This window comes from Ceratotherium simum, chromosome 6 (genome assembly GCF_057802395.1).
Source record: "Ceratotherium simum simum isolate JZ-2026a chromosome 6, ASM5780239v1, whole genome shotgun sequence".
NCBI classification, from domain to species: domain Eukaryota; kingdom Metazoa; phylum Chordata; class Mammalia; order Perissodactyla; family Rhinocerotidae; genus Ceratotherium; species Ceratotherium simum.
In genome coordinates, this window is record NC_141905.1 from 66,427,112 (window position 1) to 66,445,801 (window position 18,690).

At 37.8% G+C, this 18,690-nt stretch overlaps 1 protein-coding gene across 5 annotated transcripts in view; it reads right to left on the reverse strand.

Annotated features, from left to right (window-relative positions):
• The window catches only part of SORCS1 (sortilin related VPS10 domain containing receptor 1), a 487,586-nt gene that overhangs the window by 61,809 nt on the left and 407,087 nt on the right, over nucleotides 1-18,690 (reverse strand). For all 5 annotated transcript variants that reach the window (XM_087432564.1, XM_004428057.3, XM_087432565.1 and 2 more), the window contains exon 18: nucleotides 10,378-10,549. In XM_087432564.1, the coding sequence (XP_087288690.1) occupies nucleotides 10,378-10,549 (172 nt within the window). The remainder of the gene's footprint in view (nucleotides 1-10,377; nucleotides 10,550-18,690) is intronic.

The window sequence follows — 18,690 nt, forward strand, 5'->3', positions numbered from 1 at the left end:
ATCAAGAGTCATCTTCTACCATCCGACGACTGGCAGTATCCTGCAATATTATGAAGTGTTATTACATTGTGGCTACTTTCATGCTGCCATAAGTCTTTCAATGTATGTGAAATTACAGATCATTGAAATTCATCTAATGAGGACACAGCCTTCACGTTTTGGAGTTAAATCTCACAGAAGAAGTTATAATCATGAATTTTCCTTATTAAGTTCCAGTCTTTGTATGCAAATTGAAGTATTAAAACAGTGAGATACAGATCAAAGTTTTAATTTTAGTCCCTTGCCTCAGATTTAATTTAAAAGTCTTAAATTATGCAGAGAATTGCATCTCTTTATTCTTATAGCTGTTTAAAACAGATTTAATTATCTGCCGTAACACACAGACACTACTTCTGCCTAGCAGTCCTCTCAAATGAATGCCTCCCAAATCAGTTTTGTCGAGTTCTTAAGACTGATTAGGCCCTTCACCATCCACCCTGTACCTTCAGATTCTTGCATTGGATTTCTCTGGGAAGCTGACTTATCATGCTGAAAGTCTACAGGCTCATTACATGCTCATTAGTGGTCCAGAGGACATCCATCTTGAGGGAGTCTCCAGACAGAGACATGCCACCTCTCATTGGATGCTTAGGCCTCAGTGCAAAGCATCTTCAATCAGTTTCCTAAAATTCAGGTGTAGTTGAAAATGTTTGGCTTCTTAGACATAACTTCATGGACTCCTTCTCTCCCCTCTTGGTTGGTCTCTGGATCAACTGTTCTTTGTTCTTAAGGAAACAATGGTGAGAAATGCATTGTGTGTGTGTGTGTTTGCATGTGTGTGTGTGCATACGTGCAGCATGTGGGTGTTTTTGGATCTGCCACAATGAGTGAATCTGGGATGGAAGCAAGACGGGCTCCTTTGCCTTGTTGCTTCTAATGAAGGTTCTTTCATTACAGTATATTTGGAGAGAACCCCATGAGCAGCAGGGATAGGGTTCCTGACAATGGGGCTTTTCATCAACTTCACAGAATTGTGTAGTTCTCTGAGAAACAGATGAGCCAAGCTGTGGCATTTTGAAGGAGTTGTGTTTTGTCACTTAGATGTAGAGGGTGGCCTCACATGCTATTTTCAGGAAGGGATTCCACGTCTTGTATATGTCAAATTTGCAAAATTCTGGCTCTAGTACACAGTATTGACATGGTGTCACAAGCTTTTGATTATCTTCTGTGAATAAGAAGTTCTCTTTGCTCTGTTTTTAGAAAGTTTTTCATTGATATTCTTATGTTAGAATTAGGACATGCACTATTACAGTATAAAGGAAGGGATTTAGATTTCAGATGAAGACCTTAACACCTTTTGGATGTTATTCAAACTTAAGAGTCTTTTCCTTTTAAGTTTGGGCTTTATCTCTACACTCTTTGGGGAAACTTATCCAAATCCACACATATTTATTGAATTCCCATCAATATATTAGGCACTAAGAGCAGAGACGCTGGGGCTGCAACCAGGCGTGGTATGACTCCTACCTTAATGATATTTATAATTTATTGGGGGATGCCAAAAATGATTATTACAATATAATGCAGTAAATTAGTTTTTCTTTTTGCTTTGAATGAATACAAAATATTAAATATTTTCTATTTCATGTGGTTAGATTTTTATTTAAAACTTGATACAGCAGAGGTCCTATTTAACCCAAAACATGTATTTCCATAAACTGAAGTATGTCTACAAATGAATGAAAAGTATATGATGTAAAATTAGAACTCAGTAACATGTTTGTTCAAGAACAAATAAACACTCATGTTTAGACTCATGTCTAACTACTTGGTTGGACAGTTGATTCCTCAGGTCTCTAAGGCTTTAGTTGATACACTTAGGAGATGGAGCCCTCATGGAGGGTTTGTACAAAAGTAACTGCGGACAAAGAAAGGGGGGTTGCATCAGTCCCTGGCCCAATCTAGCCCCATAGACAGAAGACAAGTCTATATAGGAGAAAGTTGAACTATGAGTAAACCATGAGAAACAGAGGCATAATCTTCAGTGCCCAAATGACAAAATATACTGACTTGGAGTGTCTTCGCCCACTTCTGCATTAATCACAGTGTACTGTGACATCAGAATGTAGTAGGGACCTCTCGGTCCCTTTGGCACCTGGAGGACTTGCTGCTTTAGGGGCATCAGAAGCATGGCATTAATATCCCTATTATTATGAAGAACTGGCACTAGGTATGGGGGTAAGAGTCAGATATTATATTCAAAATAAGTTTAGAAGCACCAAATTCAAATGAGAAGTGGACTCAGAGATTTTGAGGAGGATAAAGAAACCCCATGTATTGCAGGTGGCACATGTCAAAGGTTTCTGTTTTGGATTTAATTTTTTTTAAAATAATTATTATAGCCTAATTCACAACCAAGTCCTGGAGAAGTCTGGTATGCATGGATGATAAACTCCTCAAGTGCTACATTCATAGCCCATATTTTCTAACATTCTTTAGAATGGATAAAACAGTGCCAGATACACAACAGCCGTTCCATAAAGGCACGGTTTTGCAAAAAGGGGGAAACCCAAGAGACGATCTGGCATCTCTCTGCTGAAATGATTTTCAGCAAACTGATCTCAAGCCATAAATATTCTCAGAAAATCCAGGAGGAAAATCTTGGTTTATATATTGACGAGCGTCTAAGAATATAGCTGTAGCCATAGGCCAGATTGGCTTGGGTGTACATAATTTTGCCTATTCTTGATTTTTGTTACTACCTGCCCCCAGCCAAGTGTTTCTAGGGAGCCTTAGGAACTGCGTGAAGTTCTTTCCCAGAAAACGGTTCTTTCCACCACGGAGAAGCAATAGCAAGGCAAGATACCATAGAGCCAGGATTTGACTCCTGGCTCTATTACTTAGCAGGCATGTGGTCTTAGGTTAGTTACTTAAGTAACTTTGCCTTTCTGTGCTTCAGCTGTGCTATCTATAAAATGACAATGGTGATGATAACACCTACTTGCATAGGGTTGCTGTGAGATCTAAGTGAGATAATGCGTGAAAGCACTCACAAAATGGACCAGAGTTAGTGCTCCATAAATGTCGGATATCTAAATTATTATCATTGTGTCAAATTTCAATGCTCCCCCACTTCTCAGAGACACTCTGCTTTTCTTTATTCCACATTGCTCATCGCAGGCATCACCCATTCCTACGTATATAATCCAGAGATTAATAGAGAAACTGACGTTTCTGTAAAGAGAGCTTGTGAATCATTAGCACAGAATCCCACAGTCAAATGTGAGGTTCCCAGGGCCTGCTGATGTAGGGACAGTCCTTTTGGCTCGGTGCTCTGCACTAGGAGACAAGAGCATCAAGGGGCCAGGTCTGACAGCTGAAGGCAGCAGATTTCATTCCTGCTGTTGTAGCTTTGCCCACTCAAGTGGAATGAACTGACTTGTATTTTTTTCCCTTCTTGCGCCCAGAAGGCATGAATTTACACGTCTTAGAACCAGATTCCCCAATCTGTTCCCACATCACTAGGCCAAGTTTGAGATGCCTGCCGATCTTTGTTACATAGAAAGCAAAGTCGAACAGATGAGAGCCTGGCCTCCATCCCTGGAGGGTGTACAAAGATTGCAGCTGACCAGGAGTGAGTTTTTGTTTCAGATTTTGCTCTGTGTTCTTAGAAATGGAACAAAAATCTGAATTCTGAAGCCTGCTCCAACATAAACATCTGCTGCTTCAAAAGATGATGTTCTTCTCAGTATCAGAATCGGGTTCCTTATGTCTCTGGGAAAGGGGCCTTCACATTCACCATACAAGGTAAGCATAGGGTATAGGATTGGCCCAGAAAATGAATCCTTCCCTAAGAATCCAAAAAAAGTTTTCTTTTTCCTTTTTTTCCCTAAAGACTTAAATACAAAGCACTATATTTTATTTGCATTTCCAAACATTTTTAAGTAAGCCTTTTGTTGAGCAGGAAATACATAAAGAAACATATGCAAATGATTAAATATATAACTTGATTTTTTACAAAGTGAATGCATCCATTAATTACCAAGAAATTAAAAATTGCCAGTACCCCTCAAATCCCCCCTGCCACTCCCCCTCCAAAGGTAACAATTATTCTCACTATGATCACCATAAATTAGCTTTGTCTGTTTTTGCAGTTTCATAGAATCATACAATACGTATTTTTTTCAGTCTGATTTCTTCAGCTTAATATTGGACATGAGATTCATTCAAGTTTTTGTAGGTAGCAATAGTTTTTTCTTTTTCATTTTTGCAAGGTATTCCATTTCATAAGTATACTGTAATTTATTTCTCCATTTTACTGTTGATGAATATTTGTTTCCAGTTTTGAGTTCTTATGAATAACTCTGCTATGCATATGACTTTACATATATTCTGGTGCATATCTGTATGCATTTCTGATGAGCATATACTTAGGAGTGGAAATGCTGGGTCACACATTGTGCATATATTCAGCTATAGTAGTTAATGTCAAATAGGTCTCCAAAGGGGTGGTACCAATGTACACTCCAAACAGCATTGTATGACTGACAGCTTGCTCCAACAACAACACTTGATATTATTACTCTTTTAAAATATAAATCTTTTGATGGGTGCATAGTAATGTCTTATTATAGTTTTAGTTGCATTCTCTTGATGAGTAGTGATGTTGAGAATTTTTTTATATACTTATTGGCTATTTGGTTACCTTCTTTGAGAAATCTATTTAAGTCCTTTGTGTATTTTCTATTGGTTTGCCAGAATTTTTCTTATTCATTTGTAGGATTTATTTATATTTTTCTGGGTATGAGTCCTTTATTGAAATTATGTATTGCAAATACCTTCTTCTACTCTAGGGCTTACCTAAATAGTGTCTTTTGAAGAAAAGAATTTCTTACCTTTAATGTAGTCTAATTAAACCATATTCTCCTGTATACTTACTGGGTTTTGTTTCCTGTTTAAAATAATCATTGTCTAACCCAAGGTCATATAGATACTCTTCTGTGTTTTCCTTTAAACATTTTAGTTTTATTTTTCAAAGTTAGATTGGCAATCCTGTTAGAATTATTTCTGCGTGTTAAGAGAGGTCAAGATGTATGTATTCTCACACGGATATTCAATGTCACAGCACCACTTACTGAAAAGATTATAACTTATCTACTATACTGCAGTGTCTCATTTGTCATAAATAAAGTGTGTGTGTGTATATATATATATATATGTATATACTTACTTATATACATATACCATATGTATATGGGTATGTTTCTTGACTCACTATTCCCTTTCTTGGTCAGCTTGTGTATTTAGGAGATATATATATATATATATATCTGGACATGGTGTCTAAATGTATATATATGCCATCACTACACTTTCTTAATTACTGTAGCTTTATAATAAATCTTGATATCTGGTAATGTAAGCCATCCAATTTTGTGAGTTATCTTCAAGAATATCTTTGCTATTCTTGAGCCCTTGCATTTTCATATAAGTTTTATGATCATCTTGTCAATTTTAACCCACAAAAACATGCTGTGGATTTTATTGGAATTGCCTTGTATCTAAGATCGATGTGAGGAAAATTGGCATCTTTCCATAATGCATCTTCCAATCCATGATCATGGTATATCTCTCCATTCATTTAGATTTTTTCAAATATTTTTCCAAATGTGTTGTAGTTTTCTAGGTAGAGCTATTGAAAATAAGTTGTTATATTTCTCTGTAGGTATGTGTTGTATTTTGATACTATTATAAATTATATATATATATATGATTTTCTATTTGTTTAGATGATTTATATGCCCAAAGATCAAGACTTCCTCTAGATCTAGAGTAATTAAAATGCCTTTGAAATTAGCAATTAACACAAGTTTGAAAGTTAGACTAGTGGAACAAAATAAAGTGTCTAGAAATAGACCCTCACATATTTGGTCAATTGATTTATGACGACAATGCAATTCAGTGTGAAAAGAATGGTTTTTCAATGGTCCTGGGTCAATTAGGCACGCATATGGAAAAAATACGTAAACCTTGGCCCCTGCCTGAAACCATATTATTCAAGATGGATCATAGACTTGAATATGAGAGCTAAAGAAAAACCTTGTCCTATGATATCTTCACAACCTTGGGTTAGACACAGACTTCTAAAGCAAGCCACAAAAATCACTAATTATTTATTTTATGCAATTACTGATAATATTTGGGTTTATATTTACCATTTCAGTATTTGTTCTATTTGTCTCAACTGCAGTATGTTCCTTTTTCTCTCTTTCTTGCCTTATTTTGGATTAATGAGGCATTTTTAATATTCTTCCAATTCCCCTGCCAATAGCTTGATAGTTAAATATTCTCTTACTATTCTTTTAATTGTTACTCTAGATATGAAAGCACACATTCTGGACATGTTGGTGTCTAATATAAATTAGTACTTTTACCTCTTCACAGACATTTCATGGAACTTAAACTACTTTAACTCCATTTAATTCCTTCCACATATTGTATTATTGTCATGTACGTATTTTAATTCTACATATATTTTATTGTCACACATATTTTATTGTCATACATATATTCTGTTGTCATTTATTTTAATTCTACATATATTTTAAATCCCACTGCTGATTATCATTATTGGTCTGCAAAGTCATTATTAATTTCAGTTTATCCATATATATATACCCTCTTCCTTGCTCTTCATTCTTCCCATGATTTTGTGCTTTTGTCTGATGTAATTTTCTTCATGCCTGAAGAATTATCTTTAGTATTTCTTTCTATAGAAATCAGCTTATATGACTCATCTCAGTTTTGGTTTGTCTGAAAAATGTCTTTAATTTTACCTTCATGTTTGTTTTTTTCCCCAGCACTTCAAAGACAGCATTCCATTTGTTCTGGGCTGCTTTTAAAATTTTCTCTTTGCTTTTAGATGTAAGTAGTTTGAATATGATACCTAAGTGTGGGGTTTTTTTGTATATATGTTGCTTGGAGTTTGCTGATTCGCTTGAATCTATGTGTTGATATGCTGATATCTTTTATCAGTTCAGAAAATTCTCAGGCATTATCTCTTCAAAAATGATTCTGGGGTCCAGTCTGGTGGTGTAGTGGTTAAGTGCGCACCCTCTGCTTCGGCAGCCCAGGGCTCACAGGCTTGGACCCTGGCGCGCATCGACACACCACTCATCAAGCCATGCTATGGCAGCGTCCCATATAAAGTAGAGGAAGATGGGCATGGATGTTAGCCCAGGGCCAATCTTCCTTAGCGAAAAAAAGAGGAGGATTGGCTTCGGATGTTAGTTCAGGGCTAATCTTCCTCACCAAAAAAAAAAAAAAAAAAGATTCTGGCTCCTTATCTCCATCCTCCCTTTCTGGGACTCTCATTACATCTGTGTTCACCCCTTTCACCATTTTCTATTTGTCTCTTATTCTTTTCTCTATTTTCCATCCTTTTGCTCTTATGCTCCAAATGTTATGTTTCCTACTGTCCTTTCTTCCAGTTAACTGATCCACTGGGATCATCTTCATCTGGATTCAATCTGCTGCAAACCTATTAAAATTCTTAATATCAGTTATTGTATTTTTATTTCTACAACTTCCATTTGATTACCGCTGTCAACTGATTACTGCTGCAGGGTTAAATTTTCTATCATCTTCCCCCATATTCATCAACATATTAATCATATCTCAAACAACTGTTCTTCCAATGATCAATCAAGTGTATCTCAGACAATGTTGCTTTTTTCTTCCTGTTGGTCCTGTTTCTTGATATATCTGTAATTTTTAAAAATTAAATGCCCAACATTTTATATGAAAAAATAGGTAAGGGCTCTGATTTATGTTATTTTCCTCTAAAGAGGATTTGTTTTACCCCCTCTAAAGTGGGGGTAAGTCACCCTAAACCACTCAGAGACTGAAATAATTTCAGGTTGGATTTCAGCATTGAGAAAGCATGGTCTAATTCTGGTTTATCTTTCCTCCTAGGCTAAAGCTTTCCAGGAGTCTCAAGAACCTTGTCTTATATTGTTCACCAGGGGTCTCCTCCTTCATGTCCCTGAACTCTAATTTTTATTTCCCAAAAATGTAATACTTCTAAAACTATGGTGGATTTCCCATCCTTTTAGTGACTTACTTTCTATTCTGCCTGTATCTCTTAGGTATGGTCAAATAACTCAAGGAGAAAAAGGGCACAGAATACTGTGCTCCTTCTCTATGCTTCCCTTCTCTCTAGAATTGACCTCCTCAGTCCCAGTGGCCATGGTAGTCCTCATGTCCAGCTTTTATCTTCCAGCCTTGTGAGTCCACCAAGAGCTGTTCGGCTAACACTTCTTCCGTCTCGCCTTCTACTGGGAACCTGAAATCTGACCTCTTATACAGTGTGATGTATAAATTGGCAAAGTTCTTGAGGGGGAATATAGCATAAAATATTGGACTCACCACCATGAATTTCCCATCTCTCAAGAAAAGAATTTTGGCTTCTCAAATCCTCTTGATAGTTCTCTCATGCTCGTCCTCCTTCTCTCTCTCTCTCACTCTTGCTCTAAATACATACATATATATTTGGTTTGCTGCAAGCTAATCTGTCACAGCCTCAGGCAGAAGTCCCCAAAGATTTTATTTCTGTGAAATGCGAGCAACTCCAATTGGCCTAAATTGGCCTGTATCTTTCTTATTCTAACTGAAGAATTTTGGGGAACCTTAGTATTTAGAAGATTGGGTATGGCTGAAAGGCACTTATTAAGGAGATAATAGAAAGGAGTATTAGAACAGTGGTTCTCTAAGTGGTCCTTGGACCAAAAGCATCAGCATCATCTGAGTCAGAGTTTCAAACTCATTATTTCACAGTTGTTTTTTCTACAGGAATTAAAATACTCATAATTTTGATCAAACATGACAAAGCAATCCTAATTGTTTCATCTTTTGCACTTCAAGTCACACTCCAGAGCCTCTCAGACAACTCTATCGCCCTTGACTTTGCCCTTGTTTTTTTTTTTCTTTCTTGAAGTATAATGCATAACCTATGACCTTGTTAGCAGTGCATATTTTTGGGACCCAGCCCAACCTACTGAATCAGAATCTTTGGAGATGGGGCCCAGAAAACTGTCATTTATTTATTAATTTATTTTTATTGAGGTCTTGTTTGCCTATAACATTGTGTAAATTTAAGGTCTACATTATTATATTTCAGTTTCTGTATAGACTGCATCATGTTCACCACCAATAGCCTAGTTTTTATTCAGCACCATACATGTGTGTCCCTTCATCCCTGTTTTAATATGGTCACCAGGTGATTCTTACATATGTCAAATGCTGAAAGCCACTGGGCTATTAGAAGAGGAAGCTGGAAGTCAATGTTGTATATCTTAATCTTGGTGTCATTATTAACTTTTTGAATCCCTTTGTATGCACAGCTCAGTGCTGGCCGTATTTTAGGCACTCAGAAAATATGGTTGAAGGTAGGACTGTCTGGTTTAACAACTGAAATCATTTAATAAAAGTGTTTATTCTTTGTGAGACCAATTTCCTCATTTACAAGATGACAAAAATGCCTGTGTACATTCTAAAATACATAGTATAAATTTCATCTTATCCACCATCTAAATATTCATAAATTTCAGACAACCATAATTTGGCAAATAATAATTGATGTTAAAAACGATATCCCTGAGGTGCTACAAAAATACAAACTCTCAATTGCCAAAGAAAGTATACTCAATTATGTTTAGATTGGCCTTAGTGCCATATGTATGACCAGCATGTTGCCTTTGGAAAAGAAATGCTAACACGTTTGGTTGAGAAAGGAAGACAGCATTATAGTGATGTGCTTCATAATGATGTTTCGATCAATGACAGACCACATACATGACGGTGGTCCCATAAGATTAGTGCCACATAGCCTAGGGTTGTAGTAGGCTATACCATCTAGGTTTGTGCAAGTACACTCTATGATGTTTGCACAATGATGGAATCACCTCATGATGCATTTCTCAGAACGTAATCTGTCATCAAGTGATGAGTGATTGTATATCTTTTAGGTTAGTTGAGTGTGTGTGTGTTAAATTATTCTAGGAATACTACTAATGCACTCTGAGAAAATTTTTGCTAGAAAAGAGCCAATAAGGCAAAGTTAAATCCAAACAGAACCCCCAAAATGTGTGCTATTACATAGGAGTGAAGAACAACTTGCAGTGAAAGGAAAATAATTGAAGAAATGTGACTGAGAAGATGACATAACAATAACCACAAAAAAACCCAAGAAACTAAAAGTAGAATAAAATAAAAATTTTAAACAACATTTAAAATTAAAAAAATGTAAACGAAAACAAAAAGATATGTAAACAAAACTATGACTTCTTTGGGAAAATCACTGGCCCTAGATCATAGAAGTGAGACAGGAGCCAGTCCTACCTCTTCCAATTGTACCATGAGAGTAACATTGTGCCCTTGTTCCGCTGTCAACTTTCCATCAGCGGTGACGATCCGGAGTCCTCGCGGGGCCTTCCCTGGACACTTCTGCGGTTTGGCAGTGTACTGTTCTCTCACTCCATCAGTACAGTTATTGGAAACCACCTTCCTATACCTAAATGGAGAAAAGCTCAAGTTGTAATCCAGCTCATTATAATTCAGATCACTCCCACCTTTTTAAGCTGGATCTACTGCCTAGCCATGAGGGCTATCAATAACTACATTTCATGTTGCTCTGAGGATTAGAGCTAATTCATATAAAACACCCAAAAGAGAGACAAATCATCATAGTACACATTGTACCTATTATTAGCACTTTAATATACTTCTTTTATTCATTTAGTCAACTGCTGAATCATTTTACTTTGGAGCTATGGGAAATGCACAGCAGTAGAAGACATGGTCCTTGCCCTCACCGAGTTTATAATTTAGTTGAAGAGACATATGTGGATAATCAAGGAGATACTTCTAGGGTTAGAATGAGTAATATCTATTGCAAGGAAATTTGCAATTCAGAGAAAGAATAGATTATTATGAATTATATGATTTAACATTAGATCTCACAGATGATCCTGTAGTAACAGTATAGTGCTGAAAGTTAGCTAAGCTTGGTAAAAGTCAGGCTAAACTATCTATACTTTACATTAAGAAGATTTTTATCTGCAGATGGAGTAAATCCTTCCTATTCTGTTGCTTATTTCTTCTTGTTTTAGCTTTAACAAAAAAAAAAATTATCCTACAAATTTATCCTACACAGTTTATCAGATTCATAGTAAATTAAAATCTGTGGAAAAAGATGACTAATCTTTAAGACTTTTGAAGTTCAGTATTATTTCTTCATTATCTTTTTCTCTGGGGCCCACAATAACCACTTTATGTATTCATATATTTAATTTCCCCAGCCTACTTGCCTGGGGTTACTGGTAGAGCTCAAACTGGAACCAATCAAAGCCCAAGGCCTTTCCACCAGGAGTTGACAAACTTTTTATACAAAGGGCCAGACAGTATATGTTTTAGCTTTGTGGGCTCTATGGTTTTTGTCATAAGTATTCAGCTCTTTGGTTGTAGCATGAAAGTAGACATAGACAATGCATAGAAGAATGGGTGCAGCTAGGTTACAATAAAACTTTATTTACAAAACTATCAGTGTGACAGATTTGTTCTTCAGGCTATAGTTTTCCAATCCCTTCAAATCTAGACAATGTCCTTTCCTCTGTTCCTGAGTCTCAAGATTGGCTACCTAAAAGCATGGTTGAGAAAGTCCAATTAAACACTGTGTGGGAAAGTGCTTTGAACGCGGTGGATCACAACAAGGTCATTATTAATATTTAACTCATCTCATAGGGTAGTTGTAAAGATTAAATGGATTAATGTACACAGAGTACTTAAAACCACCCTGACAATTAGTAAGTGCTTATGAAATGTTACCAATTATTTTTATTTAATATTGTTATTATTTCTCCTACCTTTTCACAACCTCCATGGCTTTCAAATGTCCTTTGGATAAGTCGCAAATCCTGTAATCTTGTGCACGGAGCCCTCCACAAGCTAAGTTCATTCTACTTTTCTGGACTCTTTCTCTCCAACAAACTCACTCTGCCCTAGCCAAATCTCCATTTTCAATCCTCTTAAAAGTATTTTCTTTTGCTCCTTCTGCTTTTATGTCCTCCCGCATGCTGCAGCAGCTGCCTAAAACTTACTCATGCTTTAGTTACAGCCTATCTACTGTTTTTCCCTGACTATGATAGTAAAATAGTAAGATAGCAAAACAGTAAGTGCATATTTAGAGAATACTTACCATGGTCTAGTTATTGTGCTAAGTTCCTCATATGACATTTCTCATTTACCTTCAAAATATCACTAATAAGAAAGGTATTACTATTCCCAATATACAGATGAAGAAATTAAGAGTCATAGAATTTAACCAATTTTCTCAAGATCACACAGCCAGGACCCTAGACAATTTGTCTCTAGAATACATCCACTCTTCCCCCCTACACTGTACTGCCTCTTTAAACGGAGTAAGATCATCCCTCCTCTAAACTCCTAAAGAAATCTTGATGGTTTACTTGAAAGGAATCATTTATGCCCTGTTTGATTGTCTTCCTGTGTGTGACTGTGAACTTTAAGCTCCTTGAGGGTGTCCTTGTGTCCTGGACATGCAAGGCTGATAATAAGGAGGTCCACACTGGGATGACTGTACCATTTTAAATGTTGAAATATCTCCCTAGCAGTTGGTTGCTACCATTGCCCCAAACCCTTCAAATACCTCACCTACCAACCCAGCTATGCTGATCCCTATTCTTGGAGTCCCTGCTTCTCCTTATAATCCAGCAACTAAAGGGTTAACATCTAGCACTTCAGGCAGCCTCCCAAATGCTGCTCCAGCACTAAGATCTCTACCTATTCTGATTGGTCATTGCCCTGTCTGAGCATTTTTAAGATCACCCCATCCGATATTTTAAGAAATCTATTGTAGGTGCTTATGAGTGTATGCTGATTAAAAGTGAAAATAATGGCAGGTAGAAGAGAGAAGAAAAAAAAAAGGTGCAGACACTGGAGAACGGTGGCACTCTGGTACTGGCAATGGTAGCAAGGATATGACCAGCAATGTCACGCAGTAATTATGGCATCCCAGTGAGTTTAATTGTGCATCAGAAACTCCCCGCGTGTTTCAGAGGCAATGCGCTATACAAACTAAACGCAGGTTATGATTTTTAATCACTTAGCATCCAAACACACCTGTGACTCTGTCTTGGCGAGCAGCTATAGAGGCATGGGCTCACCATCACCATTGGCATCATCAGCTAGAGAACATTCCTCTTGTTTGTCACTATTCTGGCCAATCATATGCCAGGCTTTCCTGAATCCTGCAGCAACAGAAGTTCTGCTTAAATCCAAGCACGAATCCATCCCCCTGGGATTCTGCCACAGAGAAGACTGTTGGAAATTTTTTTAAATGCTCATTAAAAAACTTTCTGAAACCATTTTATTTCCTGGACGAAAATGGCATCACATTAGCCCTACCAGACCTGTCCCTGAAATTGAGAAGAAAATTGTGCAGAAATACAGAGTTCATTTACTCAAGTAAGCACACACCTGCTTTTTGCATTACGGAATGGTTCTATTTTTATTCCAGCAGCTGTCCCTGGGCCTGAGTTACATAAATGAATAATGCATTTAATATGTTATTAAATGGGGCTGCTACCTCTGTAATAAGAAGGCAACTTATGATTATGTTGGACCTAAGTTCTGAATATTAGTGGGATGCATTTAGTTGGTAAAGCATTCTTCAATCCGCCAAGAAGAAAAGTGCTTTGTTACGGCAAGGGAGTCTTTGTACAATTACTGAAAAGGAAACATTCTGCAAATGTGCCTTGGATACTACGACTGTTCATCAGCAGGTGGTGTCTTCTTACTACAACAACCCCAACTCCAGCTATTCTCTTCCTCCCTATCTTGAACTCCTCTGTCACCTTTTCCTTTTCACCCCTGCCTTCTTTCATTTTGCTTCTGTGCCGCCTGCCAGTCTTAAAAAAGATGAAGGCCATTGTTTTTCTTTGCGAGAATAAAACTGGAAAAAAACACGCAAGTCTTCATATTCTGCGATTTTACTATTTGGTATTTTTTTCCTTGTGATTTTGGGGTGGTGGGGGTGGAATACAGATGTTTATGACTATTCAGTGTATGTTAAGGTAACGTATAGTCTAGCTCAGTAGGTTGCAACCCTGTCTGCCCTTTAGAATCACTTGGCAACACTTTTAAAATATATGGATGCCAAGACCTAGCCCCCAGGAAGTATGATTTAATTGAGCATTCTGGGCATAAGTGTGTTTTTGTTTTTGTTTTAAGTTCCCCTGGTGATTCTAGTGTGCAGCCAAGATTAAAAGACCACTGCCCTGGTGGTTAACACTAGTGTTAACCAAATTGCCTGAGTTTATATTCAGGCTCTTACTATATGAACTTGGGCAATTTACCCAGCCTCTCTCTAATGACTGGTTTCTCTGCCTGTAAAATAGGGATAAATACAGAATCTTTTCACAAAGTTCTTGGGAGGATTAAATGAGATAATGCATTCAGAAGGGCTTAGCATATAATCTGGAACATTGCAAGAACTTAATAAATATTAAAATATCAAAATGTAGCAAAAAGTTAGTATTTGAAGTGTTAAATATTAACTTGCTATTACACATCAAGTTCCCTGAAAATACAAGCTGCACTCTTAGTGCCAAGATTATCTTAAAATCAGATTGGACCATGTCAATTCCTTCCTTAAAATCATTCAAATCTTCCTATGGCTTATTCTAAAGGGTAAAGTTCAGGTTTAAAGTAGAGGTCCACGATCTGTCCCTATCTCACTTTTTAACCTTCCATTCTTTCCACGGCCTGACATGTTTCCTGAGCTCAGGCCACGCTGAAGTCTATGTGCCTTTGTTTGCCTGTGCTGTTTATGCTGCCTGGGACGCTCTTTCCTCCTGTCAAGCTGCTACTCATTCTTTAAAAATAAGCTTAGAAATCACATTTTTCTGTGAAGTTGTCTCCTTCCTTTTTGCAAAGTAATCACATATAATGACCAAGGTAGAGCGGGAGCTCCAGCTCTTCATGTCGCCAAGGCAAGTCTATTGTTACTGAGCTATGGTGTCTCTCACTTGTGTTCACAATAAGAAGAATTTAAGTAGTTTCGTTTCTTGGATGGTAGTATGTACTTTTGCTTTCAGGAGAAAACTGCCTTGTTACAATGATACTTGAATTAATGAAACAAGAAATGGAGCAAGCCTTGGTGACAGAGAAGGGACTAGTTCTGGGTACAGTGTATGGCTAAGACTTAAAATCTTCCTAGACCCAATGTGCCCGTATTTCAACAGTAATCCTGTGGAGTAGCCACGACGTCAACCTTCAGAAAGAATGGGGTTCCATGGCTGACTAAGCAGGTTCTCCAAGTTTCTCTACTCAAGGCAATAGCTCTCAGGACTTTTCCCTTAAACTGAGTAAGCAGACCCTGGGAACCATCATGAGACAGAAGACCAGGTGGAGGGAAGAAAACTTCTCTTGCATTAAAGCAGGATGGAAGCACAAGTCATTTAGCTTAAACAGTAAATGGAATGTGACTTCATTTTGAATGCCAACTTGATGCACTGGGACATATGGCCACGCTAAACTAAATGATTTAATATCAAGAATCATGAAAATGCCTCATGGAATCCACTACCTAAGTCAACTAGTTGTACAACTCACTTATGTAAGGAAATTTTCCCTTCTTTTGGGCACCTGCAGTCCAAGGAATCCTAATATTGAATCATTTCAAATTGGTCATGGACATGTCAGAGCCTGAAGGGGTCTCAAAGATCATCAAATACAATCCCTCCATTTTGCACATAAGGAAAAGGAGATATAGTTTAGAGAGTTTCCTAAGATCACATGGGGGACAAGTAGTGGTTATGCACCTCTGGACTGACCCTGGTGTTCTCTCGCCACTATGTATGCCATACCACCTGGATGAGGATCGTTAATGCCAATACCACTGACGTGGGCAAGAACAGCTATGTGAGGAACTAGGTCTCCACATACAGTGACTTTCACCTTCTTCTTCATTTCCCAACCCCAATGCCATCTCATGAAAATATGGAAAACCATATCTAAGAAAGGTACTCTGAAGAGTCAACTTCGTAGCAACAAACAATTATTGAGTGCCTGCTGTGAGACTGCACGGCACTTTGCTAGAAAACAGCTACATGGGCCCCTGCAGTGTTGAGTCTGTAAATAATGCAAGTGATTTCCTTTCTGTGGACTTTAAACACATGCACCACTTATAGGACCCATTATTCTCCATGACGCTCACTGACAAATCTTGCAAAGGAGATCAGACTGAAAATCAAAATCCCCACCAGGCACAGGAATGGGGTCACTTGGGAAAAGACCACAGCCCCCAAAGATCCTGGAAATAGCAACTCCAGGGCAACGGCAGGTTAGCCAAGGTCAAAGTGTTTGTATGGTTGATATAGGGAGGAATGTTTATAGAAAGTATTTTAACAACATTCCAAATGTATGTTGACAGTACGGAGATTACTATTTTGAGATAATTGGTGTGTATATATTTTTTCCTGGATCCACTAAATGTTCTTATATAGATACTGAATTAATGCTATTACAAAATCATTTTTTTAAGCTTCTTAAGTAAATATCCCCATTGTATGTTGAGAAACTAACCCCAAGGAACAATAAGAGCTGTCGTTGTACATTCTTCCAGGAGGGATTAATGGTTTCTCTAAAGAAACTCCATGGACAGAAATTTTTATACACACTTTTTTTTAAACACATCTAGAAATATCTCTAGCTTAATAGCAAGAAGAAATCTGTCCCTTGAGAAGATTATCTTGGTTTCTTAGAATAAGCCAGCCCAATGCCCACTTTATTTTATATTTACAGAATCTTTTATGGTTGACATGAAACAAGCAATGTCCTAGTTAATTTAGCAACTTAAATTTGCAGCATGTTCCCTGGACCCCAAACAGTATAAACAAGATATAACCATATATAAGTACAACTAAATGAGCTTGTGCTTGTGTAAGTAGAAACTGAGATATTTATAGGCACCGATGGAGAAACAAAGAGGAATGAATCTGGGGTTATTTCAGCACTAACATGAAAGAAAATATACAGATAAACACTGACTTCATTTTATTTGAACAAAAGGCACTCATTCACTCATCAGACAAATGTGTCATCTGCCTTGAGTGGTACTGAGGGACAGACGTGTTTTGGTGTACAGTGGTTTCTAAATTTGTAACTTTATGAGCCTGTGCAGGTTATTATTTCTGTTTTACAGATGAGAAAACAGGGCCTTAGATTAAATATGTCCTAGATCTCAGTATTGCAGTGACTATTAAATATCAAATAAATGTCTGGACTATAGACACAGAATAAAAGAGTCTTCCCCCCTTTTTTCTCCTTCGCTTCAGAGGAGCCCTTAGATGATGACTATTGGTGATGGTATCTGCATTTTGCAAAGTGACTACTATCTGCTAGGCATTGTGCTGCATGATCTACATACAGTATCATATTTAATCAAACCCCAAAAACAAATAGCAAAATTTTATAGGTTAGAAAATTAAAGCTCAAAGAAAGGACGTCACTTGCTAAAGACAACAGTAAATGGCAGAGGTTGGATTAAAACCCTTATTTGGTTCACTCTAAAATAACTCTCTTTTTCACCAAATAAAACATCCCTCCATTTATCCATTACAGGATGGACCTCAGTACCAGGCACCTTGCTTTCCATGGAATGGCTTGCAGAAGATGTGAGGGCAGAGGGTGAAAACAGGCAGGGATCTGACAGTGGAGAACATGGCAGAACTTGGCTCACACAGTGCTCCACGGTGTGAACATTAGAAAACTAACATCACTGGACCAAGGACTAAGGACTGGTGGTTATAGCCACCTGGAGGGACATTCGACACCCATTTCAGCTCTTATTCCAACTATCTTTTCTAAGTCCTGCCCAAGAACTAAAACAAAAATTGCACAACCATTCACTTCTACACAGTGAAGCTGATAAAATTTTGGTGTCTCCTCAAAATAGCATTTCTATTGAGCATAATAATAACCGAAGCTAGAATGTTTCCATCGTGGTGAAGTGAGTGAACCTGAGAACACTGCTATATATACAAGGTAATAAGCTGACTGTGAAAGCAACCATCACCATTTACAAAGGGAGGTGTTAAAATAAAAAGGAGAAGGAAGGTTTACCTGCATGCTTTCAACAAAACTCTCAGAAAGGTGATGCTGGGCGATTTGCTTGTTAAGCTTGACTGACATGGGATGATTGTTTAGTAGACCTCAGTCAATTCAAGTTCTGACTGCGTGACTGCACCGTGTGCTCTGCTGTAAGGGATAGGGTGAGGCAAGCGAGGCGCCCGGGGATTAAAATTTATGGAGGCACTCAGTCTCAGCTGACTTTGCATTTGTGAGTCCCCTGTGCTTCATCCCAGCCTGAAGCTAATACAGATTCTGTACTGACTGAGCACAAGATGCCCGTGGATGGGTTCAACCTGGCACTGGAGAGACTTAAGGTGCAGGGTGGCCCCTTAACTCTATAGACTTCCATGCACTGACGTCAGGGCCTGTCCTTGAGAAAACTCCCACCATGGCCCTTTCACCCTGGTCATCTCTTACTTCTTTGCCTGAAATGATCTTCCTCACCTTGTTAACGTGGGAAATCCTGCTCAGTCTTTGCTTCAGCTTTCCCTTACAGAATTC